The sequence below is a fragment of the Pseudorasbora parva genome, chromosome 15, assembly GCF_024679245.1.
Source record: "Pseudorasbora parva isolate DD20220531a chromosome 15, ASM2467924v1, whole genome shotgun sequence".
Lineage (NCBI taxonomy): Eukaryota > Metazoa > Chordata > Actinopteri > Cypriniformes > Gobionidae > Pseudorasbora > Pseudorasbora parva.
The window spans coordinates 44,607,569-44,632,395 of record NC_090186.1 but is presented as its reverse complement, the minus strand read 5'-3'; the positions used below and the strand labels follow the sequence as shown (position 1 = coordinate 44,632,395).

At 40.0% G+C, this 24,827-nt stretch overlaps 1 protein-coding gene across 2 annotated transcripts in view; it reads left to right on the top strand.

Annotated features, from left to right (window-relative positions):
* The window catches only part of fig4a (FIG4 phosphoinositide 5-phosphatase a), a 130,912-nt gene that overhangs the window by 41,062 nt on the left and 65,023 nt on the right, over positions 1-24,827 (top strand). For both annotated transcript variants that reach the window (XM_067418332.1, XM_067418331.1), the window contains exons 9-11: positions 1,338-1,438; positions 7,539-7,701; positions 17,714-17,811. In XM_067418332.1, coding sequence (XP_067274433.1) covers positions 1,338-1,438; positions 7,539-7,701; positions 17,714-17,811 — 362 coding nt within the window. The remainder of the gene's footprint in view (positions 1-1,337; positions 1,439-7,538; positions 7,702-17,713; positions 17,812-24,827) is intronic.

Genomic DNA, 24,827 nt, shown 5'->3' with positions numbered 1-24,827 from the left:
GATGTGACCTGTTTTTCCCCGAAACTTCAGGAGAGTCAAAACTGAACAAAACAGCTAAAAAACAAGCCGAAGAAACCCAAAGAGAGAAGCAATCATCCGGAGAGAGTCTGGCGCTGTTGATTGCTTGTGTGTTTGTGATGGCTCCTCCGCTGTGAGCCTGAATGAGCGGTCAGCGAGTTCATCGACACAAATATATTTATTGAGAGCATGGGCCGTAATTTAAATATATTTTTAAGATGGAAGAAAGTAGTTTTACAGATTTTAAGAGTTTTGCTTTCTTAATGAAAGAATACTGTTTAATGCTGAATAAAAGTAACAGTAAAGACATTTATAATGTTACAAAAATCTCAAATAAATGCTATTCTTTTGAATTTTCTATTCTTCAAAGAATCATGAAAAATATAATGTATCCACAAAATCATAAATGATAATAATATTAGAATGATTAAGGATCATGTGACTCTGAAGACTGGAGTAATGATGATAAATTCAGCTTTGAACACAGGAATAAATCACACTTTACTATATATTCACATCTTACTTTACACATTTTACAGTATTTTTAATCAAATAAATGCAACTGTGGCGATCTTAAAAGGCTTCTTTCAAAGACACCAAACTTTTGAACAATAGTGTGCTTAATTAATTATTTTAAAGAAACATCTGCATCAAGTTGATATCTAATGATTTGTCCATACATTAAAAAAAATTATTACAATAACACAACACAGTGGTACTTGTATCTCACAACAGCACATACAGCCTTATAAGCCATATCTTACAATCTTTTAGATATACGTGTTCATACGTATAATGCAATACGGCATATAAAATAAGAAATAACAATAATAATAATACAGCAGGGCATATCACATCAATACACTGCAGAAAATGCTCTTCTTCCTCAGTATTTTTGTCTTGTTTCTAGTCAAAATATCTACAAATTCTTACATTAAGAAACATTTACTAGACAAGTACAAATTATCGTCTTGTTTTGGGGAAAATAACTCAAAATGAAGAGAGTTTTTGCTTAAAATAAGATAAATAATCTGCCAATGGGGTGAGAAAAATAATCTTGTTTTCTGTTTGAATTAAGATTATTTTTCTCACCCCATTGGCAGATTATTTATCTTATTTTAAGCAAAAACTCTCTTCATTTTGAGTTATTTTTCCCCAAAACAAGACAATTACTTTTGCTTGTCTAGTAAATACTTCTTGTTTTAAGAATTTTTAGATGTTTGGACTAGAACCAAGACAAAAATACTGAGTAAGAAAAGCATTTTTTGCCGTGTTGGAGATGTATTTTCTGTTGTTCTTCCTTAAACTCTTTTTTTCAGAGTTGTTGATCTACGGTCGGCCGGTTTACGTGACGCTGATCGCCCGGCGCTCCAGTCGCTTCGCTGGGACGCGATTCCTCAAGCGAGGAGCAAACTGTGAGGTGCGCACCTGTATGGAAGCGAAATATATTATTTATAATATTAAAAATAAAAGGACTACAATGTAGAAGATTATTGGGCCCCACTTTATATTAGGTGGCCTTAAGTACAATGCACTTCCTGTGTTCAAATTGTATTGCGAAGCATTTTTGCTGATATTGAGGTGGATACGAGTAGAGTTAGGGACAGGTGTGTGTCAGTTTAAGGGTAGGGTGTAAGGGAAGTGCCAACGGTGTAATTACAAACGTAACTACAGAAATTAATAACAGATGTAATTACATGCAGGTAATTTTTAAAATGTAAGTACAGTGTAAAAACATGCACACAATAAGTGCATTATATCAAATGATTAATTACAATGTTAGTACATAGTAGCTAAAGGGTTAGTTCACCCAAAAATGAACATTCTGTCATTAATTCCTCTCCCTCATGCCGTCGGACACCCGTCAGACCTTCGTTCATCTTCAGAACACAGATGAAGATATTTTAGTGTAAAGCTGAGAAAGGCTTCAGATAGGCCTCCATTGGCATTCAGTCCATTCCCACTCACAAGACCCATAAAGGCCCTAAACACATCGACACACAGCCCATCTCACTACAGCGGCTGCACAATAATGTTACAGTGCAACGAGAATAGTTATTGTGCGCACAAAAATCTAAATAACGACTTTATCTGCCGAGTTATTGCCGTGAACTCGATGCATGCGTGAGAATATGACGCAGATCCGCCGTTCATGACCCAGAAGAGGAGGAGCGAGACCGACACGGAAGACAAGAACTCGGCGGATAAAGTCGTTATTTAGATTTTTGTGCACAATAACTATTCTCGTCTCGTTGTAAAGTGATTGTGCAGCCGCTGTAGTGAGATGGGCTGTGTGTCGATGTGTTTAGGGCCTTTATGGGTCTTGTGAGTGGGAATGGACTGAAGGCCAATGGAGGCCTATCTGAAGCCTTTCTCAGCTTTACACTAAAATATCTTCATCTGTGTTCTGAAGATGAACGAAGGTCTTACAGGTGTCCGACGACATGAGGGGGAGGAATTAATGAAATAATCTTCATTTTTGGGTGAACTAACCCTAAAGGCCACCTAATATAAAGTGGTTCCAATTACTGTTGTGTACATAAAGATGAAAATGCCTACATGTCATATAAGCCCATTTACACTGCATTGTTCAAGTGACCCAATTCTGATTTTTTTCCTCTCATGTGGCACAGATCTGATTTGACATGTGAACGTGTAAGCAGAAAAAAAAAGAAAAAAAAACGCTTGAGCTCCGATATCCTCAGATCGGATTCAGGCCTCACTCATATGTGGGAAAAAAATCAGATATGATTCGGAAACGTGCGTTTGCGTCTGCCATGTAAGCGGTCCAGTCGGATATCCCCCAGTAAATGCGAGTCGGACGTCACTGAGAAAAGGACGGAGGCGAATGAGGACACGAACTGCGATCGACGGCCAGTGTTGCCAAGTCTGTGGTTTTCCTGCAGAATTGGGCTACTTTAGCACAGTTTAGAGTTGCAATTGGGCAGGTTTTGTTGTGAAAACCTGGCAACCCTGTCAAGGGCTCTGCTCTTTTTCTCCGCTCTTACGAGAGAAATGTTTTTCTGACCTTTAGAGATGTGTGGAAAAGTGCAGACAGCAAAACATTGATTAATCATTTTGTCTGCATCTATTGCATATCGTGCCGTTTTACTTCCTTTTCCGGTTAAGAGCGTCTGGGGCTGTTTCGCCAGTGTATATGCAAATATCGCATACGGGTCGCTTTTAAAACACGATGTAAGCGGGTCGTCAAAAAAATCGGATATAGTCACCAAATCTGAATTGTGCATCAAGACCTGCAGTGTGCATGCAGCCTAAGTCAGTGCATGTATCAGAGTGGCGTATTTGCAGTAATGTTGAATGAAATTTGCTAACCAATCTTGGCAATAAACACGTGTTTTACATTTTACATGTATTTTTTTGTATTTTACACACACATGTATACACACATTTTTAAACTGACCGGTGTCTGTATTCCTCATGTCAATAGTGAATCCTCCATGGTGCGAGCACAATTGGCTTTTAAAGGGAAAGGGAGATGAGACTCTGATTTATTGCTCGTTACACACAAAACACAGCCGTGACTCACTAAGAGACAAGGGATGACCCATTTGCACTGCAAAATTGCTCTTCTTCCTCAGTATTTTTGTCTTGTTTCTAGTCCAAACATCTAAAAATTCTTAAAACAAGAAGTATTTACTAGACAAGCAAAAGTAATTGTCTTGTTTTGGGAAAAATAACTCAAAATGAAGAGAGTTTTTGCTTAAAATAAGATCAATAATCTGCCAAATGGGGTGAGAAAAATAATCTTAATTCAAACAGAAAACAAGATTATTTTCCTCACCCCATTGGCAGATTATTTATCTTATTTTAAGCAAAAACTCTCTTCATTTTGAGTTATTTTTGCCCAAAACAAGACAATAATTTGTACTTGTCCAGTAAATGTTTCTTAATGTAAGAATTTGTCGATATTTTGACTAAAAACCAGACAAAAATACTAAGTAAGAAAAGCATTTTTTGCAGTGTGATATAAATTTCAAGTATATAAGTCTCTTATTTGCTTCCATATACCCGTGACAGACCGATGCGTATGCTGTCCCCATGTGCTCTTGATTAGTACGTTTGTCACGTGCGAGCTTTAGCTCTGGTTCTGCTTTGTGCTGCTCTTGTGTGTTTATCTCTGTGTGTTCAGGTGTGATTATGTAATGTTCGTTTGCTCTAAAGCTGTCAGCCATTAAAGCCTCACAAAGCTCTCTGTGATTTTAACGCTGTAATGCCTTATGATGGTGGAGATGCTTTAAAACTACTCATCATTTAACCGTGATTTAAGTAGCTATTTAAAGAGACAGTACGTTTGTATAAATATAATTAGAATATTTATCATTTAATACAGAGCTTTCTCATGCCCCAAAATGTTTTATTTTAATTTTTATATATATAATTTTAATTTTTATTAATAAATATCACATGGCAACATTAGAAATGAATAGAGTGTCCAATAAAACACCCTATTGTAGGTGAATAAAACCTGAATACTGAGTATTTGGATATATTTGTATCTTTTTCTTTGAACCGGTGAACCTTTCAAATAAATGAATCAGACTCTTCAATGCTATAAACTACACTTTTCAAGTTTAGTAATGAGTTTAGTAACTTCTGTCTCTGGAACACTAGGTGTTAAACTTCTCAGGTACCTTCAGGTCATGCTGTCAATGAACCCAACCAAATGTTGTGTCGAAATCCCAAATAGTTTGAAAGATATTGCAATTTATGACAGATTTTAAAATGGTGGACTGGTGATTTATCTAATCGTGGCAAAATCAGTATCCATGGATTCGGCTTTTCAATCCAGAGAGACACCAAGATCATGATTTTCTGAAAAACTGTTCAGAAGTTATGAGCAAAAATAGCCATTTTTCATATCTAATTGACCTGTTGGTGGCGCTATTCCCAACTTTGGCATGAGCCCTCAGATCATGGTGTTGATGAAGCCTATCGAGTTTCATTTCAATTGACCATTTCTTTGCTCAGTCTAAAGATCATCTGTGCCAATTTTTGTAAAAATTTGACAAAATTTGAAGGGGAAATAGCGGAAAAAAATGAATACTGTACTTTTCAAAATGGCCACTACTGTAATGGGTGGAGTCTTAATGTAAAATGTTGAATGTGATCACCATGATGAGAGGAATCAGGGGTATTAGATTTAATTTTTCTAGATTAAAAGGTAAAAGGCTTAAAGATTAAGCTCGACTCTAGATTAAAAGGCTTTCCTGTAGCTCAACCAGTAGAGCGTGGCACTAGCAACGCCAAGGTCATGGGTTCGATTCCCTGGGAAAGCAAGAACAAAAATGGACAAAAATGGAAAATGTGTTCCATAAAAATGCAATGTGAGTTGCTTTGGATAAAAGCGTCTGCCAAATGCGTAAATGTAAATGTAAAAAAATTAAAACAATTTAAAAACTCCTCTCCCTAATGTCGCTCCACACCCGTAAGACCTCCGTTCATCTTCACACACAGTTTAAAGGGATCCCATGGTGTTGAGACTTGTATGGCTTAATATAACATAAATGATGTCTCTTACTGAATTATGTAGTAGAAAACCCATGAAAGATCTACGTTATTTTAAAAATCGATTTTATATTTGGACCATGGGCGGCGCCATTTTGTTTGCGTTCTAGGTTGATGACGTAGAGTGGTTGAACTCCTCAATCAGCTGGCGTTACCCGTTGCTATTTTTACCACAACGCAACTCGAAAATTGTTTCAGAGTTAAACAAAACAAATGAATTGCTTTGTAATTGTACTTAAAACACACTCAAACATACATGTGCACACAAACTCACCTACACAAGTCACAAACAGATCGGCGGGCGCGCACACACACACCTGACTGCTCTGTCTCAATCGCATGCATCATCACCAAAACATCCTGCCTCTCTTCCTCACGTTACTTTATCCCATCGTCCTACCTAGATATTTCCCTCTGCTGGTCACATTAGGCATTATAGTTAATCTTCTATCAACAGTCTATCTAGGGAACAGGATGTGTTGAACAGGATATCAACACAGGGAATAGATTGAGGGTTATGTATGCGCGCGCAGTGCGTGCGTGTGTGTGTGTGTGTGTTCGCGCCGATCTGTTGGGGTGTGTGTGTGTTCGCGCCGATCTGTTGGGGTGTGTGTGTGTGTGTGTTCGCGCCGATCTGTTGGGGTGTGTGTGAGTCTGTGTGAGAGAGAGAGTTTGTGTGCACATGTATGTTTGAGTGCGTGAAGTCGGACAGCTGTTTGTAAATCGGCTGTACACTCGTTATTGCGGTGGAACGTGAGACTGAATGACTGCACTCGAACATGTCCACTATGGTGTCGGACAACACTACAAATGGCCGTCCCTTCAAATAATGCCCTATTTAAGGGTATAGGGTCGATTTCAGATTCAGCCCCTGTCGTGGAGACTGAGCAGCCCAACATCTCGATTGAGACAGAGCCTGTCGTGTGCGTGCCCGCCGATCTGTTTGTGACTTGTGTAGGTGAGTTTGTGTGCACATGTATGTTTGAGTGTGTTTTAAGTATAATTACAAAGGAATTCATTGGTTTTGTTTAACTCTGAAACAATTTTCGAGTTGCGTTGTGGTAAAAATAGCTACGGGTAACGCCAGCTGATTGAGGAGTTCAACCACTCTACGTCATCAACCTAGAACGCAAACAAAATGGCGCCGCCCATGGTCCAAATATAAAATCGATTTTTAAAATAACGTAGATCTTTCATGGGTTTTCTACTACATAATTCAGTAAGAGACATCATTTATGTTATATTAAGCCATACAAGTCTCAACACCAGGGGATCCCTTTAAGATATTTTATATTTAGTCCGAGAGCGTATGCAAGTGTATGCACACTATACTGTCCATGTCCAGAAAGGGAATAAAAACATCATCACAGTAGTCCATATGAGACATCAGTGGGTTAATTAGAGTCTCTTGAAGCATCCAAAATACATTTGGGTCCAAAAATAACAAAAACTACGACTTTATTCAGCATTGGCTTCTCTTCCGGGATTGTGTTCAATCCTCAAATAAAGATTCAAACGGTTATGATTCAGCGAATCGATTCATGATTCAGATCGCTTGTCAAACTGCTGAAATCACGAGACATTGGCGATCCGAATCATGAATCGATTCACTGATTCATAACCGTTTGAATCTTTATTTGAGGATTAAACACAAACGCGGAAGAGAAGCCAATGCTGAATAAAGTCGTAGTTTTTGTTATTTTTGGACCCAAATGTATTTTGGATGCTTCAAGAGACTCTAATTAACCCACTGATGTCTCATATGGACTACTGTGATGATGTTTTTATTCCCTTTCTGGACATGGACAGTATAGTGTGCATACACTTGCATACGCTCTCTGACTAAATATAAAATATCTTAAACTGTGTGTGAAGATGAACGGAGGTCTGACGGGTGTGGAGCGACATTAGGGAGAGGAGTTAATGACACACATTTCTTTTTTGGCTGAACTAACCCTTTAATTAGATCACCTCTCCTTCATTTCTGTCTTTAGGGCGATGTGGCGAATGAGGTGGAGACGGAGCAGATTATCCACGACGCCTCCGTCATGTCTCTCACTGCGGGCAGCTTCTCCTCCTGCGTTCAGGTCAGAGGTTCGGTTCCTCTGCACTGGTCCCAGGATATCTCCACCATGATGCCCAAACCACCCATACGCTGTAAGAGACACTTCCTCTTTATTACCTCAACATTTGGGTCCCAAATGCCGTAGTATACAAGCATGACAAGCCAGACCCACATCAAGATGTTTGGTCTGGAAACTCACCATTGGCGGCTCAAACCGAGGGTCGGATAAACGGCTGTCTGTCAAACTCCCTCTGCACGCGATAGGATAGCGCTACACCAACCAGAGCAACGACGGTGAAGCAGAGCTCGCTGACAGATTAAACATTCGCCGTATCCGGTCGGCTAAACTCTGAACACATCTTCCCTTCTTCAGAATGACTTCAGTGCCGTTCTTTTCTTAGAGAAAACCTTAAAGGGATAGTTCACCCTGAAATGAAATTTAAGCCATCTTTAACTCACCCTGCTGTTGATTCAGTGCCCTATGTCCTTCAATCCCTTTCGGACGTCAAAAGCGGTAATTTTAAAAATAGTCCTGCACGCGCTCCTTCCTATAATGACAGTGGATAGTGACCATGGTAAAACATAACAAAAATGATACAAAAGTATGATACAGTGAGACGCGCGCCGTATATGGACAGTGTCCAGGAGGCATATTATAAGGATTTGGGAGAAATAAACTATTCCGTCCAAACACTGAGCTCAGCCGTTACTCTGTGCACGCGCGTTCCTGTAATGACCAGCGCGGCGCTCATGCTCACGCACTGTTGTCATGACAACCGGTACACAATATTCACTTCAGTAGGTTTTATTATTAGTATTGTAATATTTCTTATCATATACCTTATAGACCCTTTTACTGTTTGTATACAATGATGACGTAGCAACGTATGCGCGCGCATTTTGGCAACAAACTTTGGCGAGAATCAGCAGCATGTCAAGCTACGTGAGCGGATTAAGCAACACAAACCGAGAAAGTTATTTTAAAAAGTTGACTTTATCAAATGGTATTCGGCTACCAGATCCGCGAACTATAGTGGAGTGGAGAGAAGACGTTAGCAGATGGCCAGATATAACTTAGTGGTCGGATATATACGTATTTAGTTGAGAAACCGAGCGTGTACACCCGAGACAAGCATATAAATCACTGGATGCTTATGAATGCGTTGTCTGTGGGCATGTACAGAATGTCCAATACAATTTTCTACATTTATTCTTATCCTTCACACAGACATACATTTATCATTTTCCTTACATTTTATGTTATTGATTCGTGTCGACACTTCTGTTTAAAGTTTAATTTTGTAATGCTATAACGTTAGTACTTTAATAGCAACTATGTTGCTTGCATACATTTCTCAGATGGTTATTTTGCAATTAAACTATTAATAAAATCATTACAAATGAAGTTGATAAGTACTGTGATTATTGATATGATAATCTGGGGGTGGGGGGTACATTATACACACCAGTGGCAGCCAATGTTGGGAGGTTTATTATAAATAATTAAGTTTCAAGTGCAGTAAATGTTTTACAAATGATTTTTTTTTATGCGAGCATTTTTATGTCTTCGTTCCAATCAATGCATTTAATCGCCTGCGTACCGCCAGTTCTTCTGAAACGGCCGTGATCCTGTCAGAATTCTATAAAACTTAAGCCCATTGGTGGAATAGCGATTAGAGCAACCAAAAACGCAACAGCCAGATGCTGGGAATACATTTTGATGCTGGGAAACCGTTTTGATAAACTTTCGGAGTTGCTCACACGTTAGAACCACTAGGGAACAACACCACTTCCGTTGCCAAAATGCGCGCACAACTCTTTGATCACGTGGGCTGTAAAAGGGTCTATAGTAAAGACGAGAGTGGCGTTTTTTTCTTTTAAACCTAGTTTCTCAAAATGTTGCATGTGTGTTTATTTTGGGTGCCATGACAACAGTTCGTGAGCATGAGCGCCGCGCATGCTGACGGTTTGTACGAGTTGTTACAGGTTGTTTGGATGGAATAATAGTTTATTTCTCTCAAATCCTTATAATATGCCTCCTGGACACTGTCCATATACGGCGCGCGTCTCACTGTATCATACTTTTGTATCATTTTTGTTATGTTTTACCATGGTCACTATCCACTGCCATTATAGGAAGGAGCGCGTGCAGGACTATTTTTAAAATTACCGCTTTTGACGTCCGAAAGGGATTGAAGGACATCGGGCACTGAATCAACAGCAGGGTGAGTTAAAGATGGCTTAAATTTCATTTCAGGGTGAACTATCCCGTCCAGAGTCGCGGTCAGAGCTGATTCGAAAGACCGCCACCGTTCGCCAGTTTCTGTGTTTACTAGAAGCACGCAAACGCAACTCGGCCGTCGTCATTATGGCCCCGCCCACCGACTCTATACACGATGTGATTGGTCCGGCAAGAGTTAGGGGAATACAGCTCAGAAGTGTTTTGAGAGTTGCTAGACGACACTCGCGGCAGATTAGATTTGCTGCCGCTAGGGTGTGTCTAGATTTCTAGGCTAGTAGTATACTCTATGGGCCAGATTTAGCTTGTCACCACAAACCGTCTTTAAAAAGAAAACTGCTGTCATGATTTAAAGGTGTCATGAACTGGCTTTTTTTATTTTTTTTATACCGTCTGAGGTCAATTAATGACGTTTGTGTGGTTTTTACATTACATTTTACATCATAACTGATCAGTAATAGGCTATTTTCTGCACTGGTTTTGAGGCTCTCTCCTGAACGCTGGGTTCTGATGAGTGTGTCACTGGAGACTTGGAAGTAAACGCCCACAGCTATGATTGGATAATATTTGCATATTTAATGAGCTTCAGCTCCTGTCAGTTCACATGAGGGATTGTTTTAAAAGCGGTACCGGAATGATTCTCTCACTGAGCTCGCTAAACGTCTTCATCAAACAAACACAATGATTTATTTCTCATCCACCTGCGATTGATTGGAATATTATTTTTGTATTGTGTAACCCACACGATTGGTGGATATAAGCGCAAACCACACACACACACACACACACACACATACATGTGCACACCCAGATCAAGAAAGGAATATTGTTTCACTATTTGAGATTCACCAGCCTGCCGACGGAAATTTTTCTATTAAGAAGTTGATTTTGTAAGGAATTCAAAAACATGAGGTGTTTGTCATATTCTGACAATAAAAAGAAGCTTAAAACCACAATTAACAGTCTTAACTTCCACTTAGGAGCAAAAATCTGCCTTTAAATTTAACAAAGAAAGAAATATTTGACATTTATCGTGATAATTATCAATATAGACGGATATGAAGAGATTTTATCGAGATCATTTTTAGGCCATATCGCCCAGCCCTAGGTTATATTGAGGTTTTTGAGTTGGAGGAACCAAAAATGGTTAGATTTTTCCAACCCAGTTTAACCTCAAAACAGGTTTTCAAGTAATTTGTGAACATCATTTCCTACTTATGGTTTTTATATGTATTAGCAGATTATTTTCTGTTTAATGACATCCCTGGGGCCGCCCGAGGATCTCTCATCTGCTCTTGCATTATTTTTTCCCTGCATGCACTCATTTTGTGGCTTCTGAACCCATTTCACCGCTTCTCCTCCAGAGCAAGATGACATTTCATATGCACAGCGGCTCAGGCAGACACACGCTGATCCAGCTGCGCGCTCGCTTCTTATCTTAGATTGGTTACCGTCAGCGACCTCGCCGTGTGTGTGTGTGTGTTTGGGTTGGACGTTTCCGCTTTGAACAAGAGATTCCTGTCCAACACAAATTGCTTGTGATGCATCAATGCTTTGAACACTGCAAAACATGCTCTTCTTACTCAGTATTTTTGTCTTGTTTCTAGTCAAAATATCTAAAAACTCTTACATTAAGAAACATTTACTAGACAAGCAAAGTAATGGTCTTGTTTTTGGAAAAATAACTCAAAATGAAGAGAGTTTTTGCTTAAAATAAGATAAATAATCTGCCAATGGGGTGAGAAAAATAATCTTAATTCAAACAGAAAACAAGATTATTTTTCTCACCCCATTGGCAGATTATTTATCTTATTTTAAGCAAAAACTCTCTTCATTTTGAGTTATTTTTCCCAAAACAAGACAATAATTTGTACTTGTCTAGTAAATGTTTCTTAATGTAATCATTTTTAGATATTTTGACTAGAAACAAGACAAAAATACTAAGTAAGAAAAGCATTTTTTTGCAGTGAAAGCACTGCAGAGCTTGTCGAATTGAGTTTTTCCACCTCTTAAATTATTTAAAATTGCTTTAATGTTTAAATTGACAAAACTTAATAACACGTTATTTGTCCCGAGCATCTTTCATGCTTCCCGGTCCTTATTGTCAATCCCTGAATAGGGTTTCCCTGGGTCTTGAAAAAGTCTTCAATTGGAGCAGATAGTCTTAAATTCAATATCATGCAAATGTACTTTTTGTACAAAAAATTATAAATTGCTGTCTTTTTCAAGATTTCAATTAATTAGACATGCTTTTTAAAAACTGAATCATTAAAACAGAGCCTAGAAAAAAATTAACAGGTTGAGTCAGAGTCAAGACCAAGACTTTATGGGGCTGAGACCAAGACAAGACAGGGTGTGACGGAGTCGAGAAAAAGACTTTATGGGGTAGCAGGGATGCAAACAGTGCACTTTTCGGCGCCTCCCGCTTTTTTCATGTCAGTTCGGGTGACTTGTGTGAATCGTGCAGATCCGAAGAGTTTTTTTGGGGGTCGGTCTGATTATAGTTTCACCAACAGTAATTCTGGATTGCCTCCACTAAACAGTAAATATGAGCTAAGTAAATCAGAACACTTGAGCGTAAATGAGCTCGGGTGATGCGTTTCTTCTGGCTGCGCATCTTTTAATGTCTGTGGTAGGCCTATCTGCCACTGCAATAGTTCTCCCTGAGACCAGAGTTCGGCGCTGCGCCTTTCCGTCTGGCAAAGTTCTGGTAAGATCACCGGAGGTTAGGTATTGTTGGTATATATTGTTATGCAGGGCTTTTCCTCCATAGAGAATTACGAGACTCCGTCTGTCGGCAAAACTCAAAAGGGCGAGGCCGAGTTAAGGCCAATAGTTTGTGGGGTTGAGACCAAGACAAAACCAAGACTTTATGGGGTTGAGACCAAGACAGGGTGAGGCCAAGTTAAGACCAAGACTTTCTGGGGTTGAGACCAAGACAAAACCAAGACTTTGTGGAGTTGAGACCAAGACAGAACCAAGACTTTGTGGGGTAGAGACCAAGACAGGGTGAGGCCAAGTTAAGACCAAGACTTTCTGGGGTTGAGACCAAGACAAAACCAAGACTTTCTGGGGTTGAGACCAAGACAGGGTGAGGCCAAGTTAAGACCAAGACTTTTTGGGGTTGAGACCAAGACAAAACCAAGACTTTGTGGAGTTGAGACCAAGACAGAACCAAGACTTTGTGGGGTAGAGACCAAGACAAAACCAAGACTTTGTGGAGTTGAGACCAAGACAGAACCAAGACTTTGTGGGGTAGAGACCAAGACAGGGCGAGGCCGAGTTAAGACCAAGAATGTATGGGGTTGAGACCAAGACAAAACCAAGACTTTCTGGGGTTGAGACCAAGACAGGGTGAGGCCAAGTTAAGACCAAGACTTTCTGGGGTTGAGACCAAGACAAAACCAAGACTTTGTGGAGTTGAGACCAAGACAGAACCAAGACTTTGTGGGGTAGAGACCAAGACAAAACCAAGACTTTGTGGAGTTGAGACCAAGACAAAACCAAGACTTTGTGGTGTTGAGACCAAGACAAGACCAAGACTTTGTGGTGTTGAGACCAAGACAAAACCAAGACTTTGTGGTGTTGAGACCAAGACAAAACCAAGACTTTATGGGGTTGAGACCAAGACAAAACCAAGACTTTGTGGGGTTGAGACCAAGACAAGACCAAGACTTTGTGGAGTTGAGACCAAGACAGGGTGAGGCCAAGTTAAGACCAAGACTTTATGGGGTTGAGACCAAGACAAAACCAAGACTTTGTGGAGTTGAGACCAAGACAAAACCAAGACTTTATGGGGTTGAGACCAAGACAAAACCAAGACTTTGTGGAGTTGAGACCAAGACAAAACCAAGACTTTGTGGAGTTGAGACAAGACAAAACCAAGACTTTGTGGGGTTGAGACCAAGACAAGACCAAGACAGGGTGAGACCAAGACAAAACCAAGACTTTGTGGGGTTGAGACCAAGACAAGACCAATAGGGGGTGAGACCAAGACAAAACCAAGACTTTGTGGGGTTGAGACCAAGACAAGACCAAGACTTTGTGTGGTTGAGACCAAGACAAAACCAAGACTTTCTGGGGTTGAGACCAAGACAGGGTGAGGCCAAGTTAAGACCAAGACTTTCTGGGGTTGAGACCAAGACAAAACCAAGACTTTGTGGAGTTGAGACCAAGACAGAACCAAGACTTTGTGGGGTAGAGACCAAGACAAAACCAAGACTTTGTGGAGTTGAGACCAAGACAAAACCAAGACTTTGTGGTGTTGAGACCAAGACAAGACCAAGACTTTGTGGTGTTGAGACCAAGACAAAACCAAGACTTTATGGGGTTGAGACCAAGACAAAACCAAGACTTTGTGGGGTTGAGACCAAGACAAGACCAAGACTTTGTGGAGTTGAGACCAAGACAGGGTGAGGCCAAGTTAAGACCAAGACTTTGTGGAGTTGTGACCAAGACAAAACCAAGACTTTATGGGGTTGAGACCAAGACAAAACCAAGACTTTGTGGAGTTGAGACCAAGACAAAACCAAGACTTTGTGGAGTTGAGACAAGACAAAACCAAGACTTTGTGGAGTTGAGACAAGACAAAACCAAGACTTTGTGGGGTTGAGACCAAGACAAGACCAAGACAGAGCGAGGCCGAGTTAAGACCCAGACTTTATGGGGTTGAGACCAAGACAAAACTTTTCTAAACTTTTCTTCGAATTGTGACTGAATTACACAGAAAACAAGTCCTTTTATAACCGTCGAAGCTGTCAGTGGGTTCAGTGTGAGACTATAGAAGAACATTAGTACATTAATAAGAGTGGAATATTTACATTTTCCCTATAAAAATGATTTTTTTTGCATATTACTTTTGTTAATAAAAGTTAGTTTTATCGGCATATCAGTTCAAGCTCAGTGCTTTACTGTTAAATTTCCAATAAAAAAACAAGAAATACTATTAGTATCTGCACTTAATAGTTATTACTGCATATTATTAGTATCTGAATCGGTAGTCATTTTATGAATAAAATACCCTTCTTTTTTTTTTTATGAACTTTTTCTTACTCAGTTTTTTGGCAAATTGAACGGACCCTGTAACTCCAATCCAGACAAAAACATCATGTTGGTCTCGTTTTTTTAAAATCTGTTTGACAGGAACTGTTTGATTATATCAAAAATGACACCCGGATGCAACCCAACGCTCTTACAGTATTTATGATGAATTATATGCGATTTTCTTCATTTCCTGACTCGTAATCCTCTCATCTTAATACGTTACGCAATTTGCCTGATGCAATGTCCTCCTGTCAGAAGAAGACGAGGGTTTGTGGAGAATGTTTTCTGTAATTAGGTCAGTTGTGGGGCTGACTAAGATAACATATTGATTTTCTGCTAAACAAAAACAGGAGAAAGGGTGTTACGCAAGGCTTGATTTTTGGCCCGCTCTCATTGATTGTTTGGGGTGGCGCGATATAATGAGTCGTGGTTTTTCTCTTTCATCGCTAGTGTGCATCACGCTGCCATTTTCACGAGCTTTGTCTGACCTGCTTGAAGGACTTTTCAGTGAACAAGCATTTGATTGAATATGCTTTGTGCGGCGTTAATGAATCCGTGTAAAGAAAGGGGAGATTTGTGTATGCAAGAGAACCTCGTTCTCATAACCTACTTCTAGAAGTGTTTTGTGTGTTGTGCTCTAATCTGTTTATAGGTTTGTAACTCGATGGTTAGATTGTGGCAGACTTATGACCCACATAGGGGTTCGTGACATTTTCTTATGAAAGCCCACTTCACATAAGAACAAAAGTCATAATTATGAAATAAACCTAAAAATAGGAGAGATACTAAGCCATAAAATTACAAAAATGACTTTTTATATTAATTAATATTATCAATTTAACCGTAGATGGGAACAGAACTTAAACTGAATTTAGACACTATCCGGTTGTTAAGGCTGACGTCAAGCGGCAGCGCTTCCGGGTCCAAAAACATCTTATACCCAAATAAAACTACAAACGATGCTAATATACACACACAATGTGCTGTGATACTACAAAAAAGATATAATAATAACCTTTTTCTCCATAACAAAATCCCAGATGGCCAGACAGTGATTCATCTTTTATAAATCGTTAAAATATTAATGTCTGTAGCGCTGTGACCATAGAGACTGTTGTGTAGACTTTAAGTATTTAAAATGTTTAACTTTTTTAAATGTTTGATGTTTAATATGAAAAAATAGCGCTCATAAACGGGCGTCAATGGCATTCTCGAGGGAAACGAGTTGAGGCTTGGACCCAGAAACGGCGTTCCTTACGTCACGATTTAACAAGCGGATTGTCTTCTATAGCGCTGCTTTCTAGCGGAATCAAATTTCTTTCATAATTGATGAAATTGTCAACATCGTCACTTATTGAACTCTATATGAATTATGACACCGTCATTTTTTACAGCAGAAAGTAAGTTTGTCTCATATTTGATGCAGTTTGCATAATTGACTGATCAAAGTCAAAAATTACCAAACAGGCATAACATTATGACCCTAATATTGTAGTTAAGTAGTAGTAGACTTTATTTTTGCTGCCGAAATAGCCCTGACCCGTCGAGGCATGGACTCCTCATACGCAACAAACTGAGCCTTGGCCGCCCATGACCCTGTGGCCGGTTCTCCACTGGTCCTTCCTTGGAGCACTTTTGATAGATACTGACCACTGCAGACCGGGAACAGCCCACAAGAGCTGCAGTTTTGGAGATGCTCTGACCCAGTCGTCTAGCCGTCACAATCTGGCCAAACTCGCTCAAATCATTACGCTTGCCCATTTCTCCTGCTTCACACACATCAACTCTGAGGACTAAATGTTCACTTGCTGCCTAATATATCCCACCCACTAACAGGAGCCGTGATGAAGAGATCATCAGTGTAAATTTATAATCTGTATGTGAGAATGGGAAAATGTGTCCAAGCATTTGACTGGTAGTGTCTATAAACATAAAACTGGTGTTGATTGGAATCAACCAACATTTTTTATGAAATATACAGCTAAAGAGGATTTTATAGAGTTGCCAAGTTGTACAGAATTGAACTTTTTCATGAGCTGATTTTCATTCAATGCTTCATTATGGTCTGTATCTGCCATGTAATATAAAATATTTTGTAGGATTGCGAAGACCATTTTCATGCTTATTTTCCAGTAACCATTTAAAGGTGAAGTTGATTATGATTTGACTTGTTTTAAAGCGGTGGTTCCGTGTTTTTTTTCTAGGTTTGGTTGTGTTTATGGGGCGCAGTATAACATGTCTTAATACTTCGTCTTTTTTAAACGCCGTATTTTTCTTCTATCCTCCCTTTATTCCACACCGCTGTCTGTGGTTTGAGCGGCTCGTTTGCTTCCTGCTTCTATGAAGCCCCTCCCTCTGATAAACGCAATGGTCTTAGATTGGTCAGATGGCTAAATGTAGTTTCCTGTATTTTTATTGGTTGAAGCACAGGTTAAGGCCACGTCCCTTCCCATTACGGCCAGAAGTCACATCTGCGGAGACTAGCGAGGGTTTATGATGTCACCAACCCAGGAAGAAGCTCGTTGTAGTCCAAAGTGGCCATTTTTGTAGGCAATAAACTGCCGTAACTTTAAAAGACAATATCTCCGTTTGCAGTGAACTTTCAGCGCTGTAACTTTGCAGAGACTGTTTATGCTCAAGCAGCGACATTACACACTTACTAAAGTTAAAAAGTCAAATTGCATGCAAACACCGCTTTCAAAAATGACTGGTTTCATGTCATCCTTGTGAAATCTTGACCAAATCAACCTGTAAGTTGTTCACCTGTCTATGTGTGTGTGTGTGTGTGTAAAGCCTTTAAATGCTGTTGTTCTCTCGTACAGTGGACCAGGCCGACCCGTATGCTCATGTCGCCGCTCTTCACTTCGATCAGATGCTGCAGAGGTTTGGATCGCCCATCATCATCCTCAACCTCGTCAAGGTGAGACTCCGCATTCCCAACACACTCATGCTACGTTCACACCGAGCGCTAATAGAGCATCAAAATCGCGTCTAGTTTGACGCGTGAACATTTTTAATCCATTCGTGCATCCGCAGCTAATTGGACGTGCGTAGAAATCGAGCATTTGAAGTGAAATAGACGCGCGTTCAAGGCGCTCCATGAGAAATATGCCATAAAACACCACTCTGCCTCTTTTTATTTTCATTAAAAAAAAATATTAAGCATTAACAGCCACACAAATGTGGTTGAGCCAACGCACTAACATCACCTGGATGACCTGGATCTTCACTGCATGTATATTTTTATATCCTTAAAAATATAAAGTTATGAAACTTCACTTTGCCTTCAGTCAAAATGATTGGGTAGGCAACAATAGAATCATTAGACCACAGATCGCCCATTAGATGGACACAAGAAGAATTAAATGTCATGTTTAAAGGGATAGTTCAGCCATAAATGAGCCTGTGATGTTTATCTGCTGACCCCCAGGGCATCATAGGTGTGTTTGTTTCTTCAGGAGAACACAAATGAAGATTTTTAACTCAGCCGTTGCTGTGTGTCGGTCATATATTAGGGACTTTAAGCAACAGCCACTGATGGAACGGCAACAGCGACCGGAAATAAACTTTTAACTGCCGTAGCCAAAGAACGCAAAATAGACTATATTTACTTATCTAATCTGTCACGTATTAATGACTACGGCAAATCAGCTGTTCTCCCGTAGTAGACGGTTACAGTAGAGCGTCACGAAGTAGCAGTTAAAGTCGCGCATGCGCAATAGAACGCCAGAACGCCGTTGCCGTTCCATCAGTGGCTGTTGCTTAAAGTCCCTAATGATGTGAATGGGGAACAACTCTATGAGAGCAAAAAAAAACCATGCTTGGAGAACATGCACACAGAGCCCTGTGGCTCATGACGACACACTGATGTCTTAAAACATAAAACGGTCAGTTTGTGTGAGAAATCGAGCCGTATTTATATAATTTTTTACCTCAAATATAGCGCTATATCCAACAGCCTGGAGCGCGCTTCACTTCCGGTATAAGGTCAATAATTCACGCTCTGGTATTATTTGTTTACGAGTACTGGGATTATTCGTGACGGCGTGTACTAAGTTCACTTCTGGCATTGGCGTAAACTACGGCAGATTGTGTATACCGGAAGTGATGTCTTTACACATAAACGACGCCAGAGTGTGTATTATTGACCTTCCTTAGTGGAAGCGAAACACGTTCCAGGCTGTTGGATATAGCGTTCTATTTGAGGTAAAAAATTATATAAATACGGCTGAAAAAATGCTTTTCTTATTTAGTATTTTTGTCTTGTTTCTAGTCCAAACATCAAAAAATTCTTACATTTAGAAACATTTACTTGACAAGTAAAAATTATTGTTTTGTTTTGGGGAAAAAATAACTCAAAATGAAGAGAGTTTTTGCTTAAAATAAGATAAATAATCTGCCAATGGGGTGAGAAAAATAATCTTGTTTTCTGTTTGAATTAAGATTATTTTTCTCACCCCATTGGCAGATTATTGATCTTATTTTAAGCAAAAACTCTCTTCATTTAGAGTTATTTTCCCCAAAACAAGATGTAATACGGTTCGTAGATGGGAAGGAAGGAGGTGGGAACCGGTGAACGTCCAACAACATTTATTTCAAAATAAATAAACAAAACGAAAGTAAAACCGCGGGCAGCCCCTCACGGACGACTGCCCACTAACACATAATAACACGTAAAACAAAACTAAACATAAACTCCAGGACTGGTCCTCTCTCGTCTTCCGCAGCCCTTGCTCCTCCTTATATGCTCCCGTCACATGGCCGCGAGACGAGACCGGTGTGCCACGCAGCTGGCACTTGTCAACATTAATCACCGGCCCGCTCTCGCGGTCCCTCGCCCCGCTGCCTGTCACACCACACAAGACAATTACTTTTACTTGTCTAGTAAATACTTCTTCTTTTAAGAATTTTTAGATGTTTGGACTAGAAACAAGACAAAAATACTGAGGAAGAAGAGCATTTTTTGCAGTGTGACACTATAAATGTCTTTACGGTCACTTTTGGTCAGTGTTATGCATCCTAGCTTGATGAAAGTATTCATTTCTTTAAAAGCTCCCGGAAAGCTGAACACTTTTATCTAATGCACTTGCTAGAAATACCCCACTGACTGCACACATGAAGAAATGCACATGCACACGTCTGCTAACAAACACACACTGATGTTTTCATGCAAGATTTGCTGTCCAAATTTCTCACGTTGTCAGGAAGGATGACAAAACAAAGACCCAAAACGCCTCGGTCCAGTTTGATCCAGCCACGTGATGTCCGTGTGAAGGCGACGTGCCAAAAGGACACACATTTAACACAAAGTTGTCCCTGACAGGTTTAAAACACACATGTGTGTTTGTGGCTTTGTTTCAGAGTGCATGTCTCCGTATTTTCTCCATCTAGATAAAAGCATGTGACAAAAGCTCCTTAATGACCCAAATGAGGCGCATTACATGCTAAGAATGTAGTCTAATTAACTCCACACGCTCATTTAACATGTGGACGACACACGTGTGTGTGTGTGTCAAACACACTGAATGTGAGAGCTCAAACTGTGTATGTATGTGTGTGTGTTTTGCACTGGCCTCCAGTTGGGAGTGTGTGTGTCAGGGCAGTGTTGATGTGGGAGGAAGACGGCATTGTGGGCCGCAGGAGGAATGATTTTCTAAGAGTTTTTTAACAGCACGTGCAAATTTGGCCCAAGGATTGAGCGCTTTAACCGCCGGCGAATCACGTGTGTTTCTGCTCGCAGCCGTGTGAGCCGCACAGATAATGTCTTACTAGTCTTCATCTTGGATTAGTCATTGTTCCCTATAGAGGAGCAGAAGGACGTTATGTTTGAGTCATCATCCACAATATGTGTACATCACATCATGCACTGCAGAAAATGCTTTTCTTACTCAGTATTTTTGTCTTGTTTCTAGTCCAAACATCTAAAGATTCTTACATTTAAGAAACATTTACTTGACAAGTAAAAATTATTGTCTTGTTTTTACTTAAAATAAGATAAATAATCTGCCAATGGGGTGAGAAAAATAATCTTAATTCAAACAGAAAACAAGATTATTTTTCTCACCCCATTGGCAGATTATTTATCTTATTTTAAGCAAAAACTCTCTTCATTTTGAGTTATTTTCCCAAAACAAGACAATTACTTTTGCTTGTCTATTAAATACTTCTTGTTTTAAGAATTTGTAGATGTTTGGACTAGAAACAAGACAAAAATACTGAGTAAGAAGAGCATTTTTTGCAGTGTACTCAGTAATTTTGTCTTGTTTCTAGTCTAAATATCTAACAATTCTTAAAACAAGATGCATTTACTATATAGGCAAGGCGATTTTATTTGCATAGCATATTTCAGACACAATGGCAATTCAAAGTGCTTTACATAGAAATTAATCAAAATAGTGATAACATGCAAATATAAGTAAAACGAATTTGTTTTGTTGAAAATAAAATCAAAATGAAGAGTGTTTTTGCTTAAAACAGGCAAAATGATCTGCCAATGGGGTGAGAAAAATAATCTTGTTTCTTGTTTCCGTCTCAAACAGAAATAAGATTTTTTCTTACCCCACTGGCAGATCATTTTTCCTGTTTTAAGCAAAAACTCACTTCATTTTGATATTTTTCCCCAGAAAACAAGCAAAAATATCTTATTTAATTTTACTCATCTAGTAAATGGGTCTTGATTTAAGAAGTTTTAGATATTGAGACTTGACTTGGACCCTAAAGACTTGAGACTTGACTTGGACCCTAAAGACTTGAGACTTGACTTGGTCCCTAAAGACTTGAGACTTGACTTGGACCCTAAAGACTTGAGACTTGACTTGGAACCTAAAGACTTGAGACTTGACTTGGATCCTAAAGACTTGAGACTTGACTTGGATCCCAAAGACTTGAGACTTGACATGGATCCCAAAGACTTGAGACTTGACATGGATCCTAAAGACTTGAGACTTGACTTGGACCCTAAAGACTTGAGACTTGACTTGGACCCTAAAGACTTGAGACTTGACTTGGACCCTAAAGACTTGAGACTTGACTTGGATCCTAAAGACTTGAGACTTGACTTGGATCCCAAAGACTTGAGACTTGACATGGATCCCAAAGACTTGAGACTTGACTTTGATCCCAAAGACTTGAGACTTGACTTTGATCCCAAAGACTTGAGACTTGACTTTGATCCCAAAGACTTGAGACTTGACATGGATCCTAAAGACTTGAGACTTGACTTGGATCCTAAAGACTTGAGACTTGACTTGGATCCTAAAGACTTGAGACTTGACTTGGATCCTAAAGACTTGAGACTTGACTTGGATCCCAAAGACTTGAGACTTGACATGGATCCCAAAGACTTGAGACTTGACTTGGACCCTAAAGACTTGAGACTTGACTTGGACCCTAAAGACTTGAGACTTGACTTGGAACCTAAAGACTTGAGACTTGACTTGGATCCTAAAGACTTGAGACTTGACTTGGATCCCAAAGACTTGAGACTTGACATGGATCCCAAAGACTTGAGACTTGACATGGATCCTAAAGACTTGAGACTTGACTTGGACCCTAAAGACTTGAGACTTGACTTGGACCCTAAAGACTTGAGACTTGACTTGGATCCTAAAGACTTGAGACTTGACTTGGATCCCAAAGACTTGAGACTTGACATGGATCCCAAAGACTTGAGACTTGACTTTGATCCCAAAGACTTGAGACTTGACTTTGATCCCAAAGACTTGAGACTTGACTTTGATCCCAAAGACTTGAGACTTGACATGGATCCTAAAGACTTGAGACTTGACTTGGATCCTAAAGACTTGAGACTTGACTTGGACCCTAAAGACTTGAGACTTGACTTGGATCCTAAAGACTTGAGACTTGACTTGGATCCCAAAGACTTGAGACTTGACATGGATCCCAAAGACTTGAGACTTGACTTGGACCCTAAAGACTTGAGACTTGACTTGGACCCTAAAGACTTGAGACTTGACATGGATCCTAAAGACTTGAGACTTGACTTGGATCCTAAAGACTTGAGCCTTGACTTGGACCCTAAAGGCTTGAGACTTGACTTGGACCCTAAAGACTTGAGACTTGACTTGGACCCTAAAGACTTGAGACTTGACTTGGACCCTAAAGACTTGAGACTTGACTTGGTCCCTAAAGACTTGAGACTTGACTTGGATCCCAAAGACTTGAGACTTGACTTGGTCCTAAAGACTTGAGACTTGACTTGGTCCCTAAAGACTTGAGACTTGACTTGGACCCTAAAGACTTGAGACTTGACTTGGACCCCAAAGACTTGAGACTTGACATGGATCCTAAAGACTTGAGACTTGACTTGGATCCTAAAGACTTGAGACTTGACTTGGACCCTAAAGGCTTGAGACTTGACTTGGACCCTAAAGACTTGAGACTTGACTTGGACCCTAAATACTTGAGACTTGACTTGGACCCTAAAGTCTTGAGACTTGACTTGGACCCTAAATACTTGAGACTTGACATGGATCCTAAAGACTTGAGACTTGACTTGGACCCTAAAGACTTGAGACTTGACTTGGTCCCTAAAGACTTGAGACTTGACTTGGAACCTAAAGACTTGAGACTTGACTTGGATCCTAAAGACTTGAGACTTGACTTGGATCCCAAAGACTTGAGACTTGACATGGATCCCAAAGACTTGAAACTTGACATGGATCCTAAAGACTTGAGACTTGACTTGGACCCTAAAGTCTTGAGACTTGACTTGGACCCTAAATACTTGAGACTTGACATGGATCCTAAAGACTTGAGACTTGACTTGGACCCTAAAGACTTGAGACTTGACTTGGTCCCTAAAGACTTGAGACTTGACTTGGATCCCAAAGACTTGAGACTTGACTTGGTCCTAAAGACTTGAGACTTGACTTGGTCCCTAAAGACTTGACTTGGCCCCTAAAGACTTGAGACTTGACTTGGACCCTAAAGACTTGAGACTTGACTTGGACCCTAAAGACTTGAGACTTGACTTGGATCCTAAATACTTGAGACTTGACTTGGACCCTAAAGTCTTGAGACTTGACTTGGACCCTAAATACTTGAGACTTGACATGGATCCTAAAGACTTGAGACTTGACTTGGACCCTAAAGACTTGAGACTTGACTTGGTCCCTAAAGACTTGAGACTTGACTTGGATCCCAAAGACTTGAGACTTGACTTGGTCCTAAAGACTTGAGACTTGACTTGGTCCCTAAAGACTTGACTTGGCCCCTAAAGACTTGAGACTTGACTTGGACCCCAAAGACTTGAGACTTGACTTGGCCCCTAAAGACTTGAGACTTGACTTGGATCCTAAAGACTTGAGACTTGACTTGGACCCTAAAGGCTTGAGACTTGACTTGGACCCTAAAGACTTGAGACTTGACTTGGACCCTAAAGACTTGAGACTTGACTTGGACCCTAAAGACTTGAGACTTGACTTAGATCCCAAAGATTTGAGACTTGACTTGGACCCTAAAGACTTGAGACTTGACTTGGACCCCAAAGACTTGAGACTTGACTTGGTCCCTAAAGACTTGAGACTTGACTTGGATCCCAAAGACTTGAGACTTGACTTGGTCCCTAAAGACTTGAGACTTGACTTGGATCCCAAAGACTTGAGACTTGACTTGGTCCCTAAAGACTTGAGACTTGACTTGGATCCCAAAGACTTGAGACTTGACTTAGACCCTAAAGACTTGAGACTTGACTTTGACCCTAAAGACTTGAGACTTGACTTTGACCCTAAAGACTTGAGACTTGTGATAATGATGCGATTTTAACTGATCAAACGCAATTGTAGGAAAGTTCAAGTTCAGGGAATGTTAAATTCCCATCATTCCACACTCATTCACCATCATCAAGCTACGCCTTTGTTATTGTTTTGAATAAGCGTCCACTAACGGCCAGATGTACATACTGTCCCTTTAAGC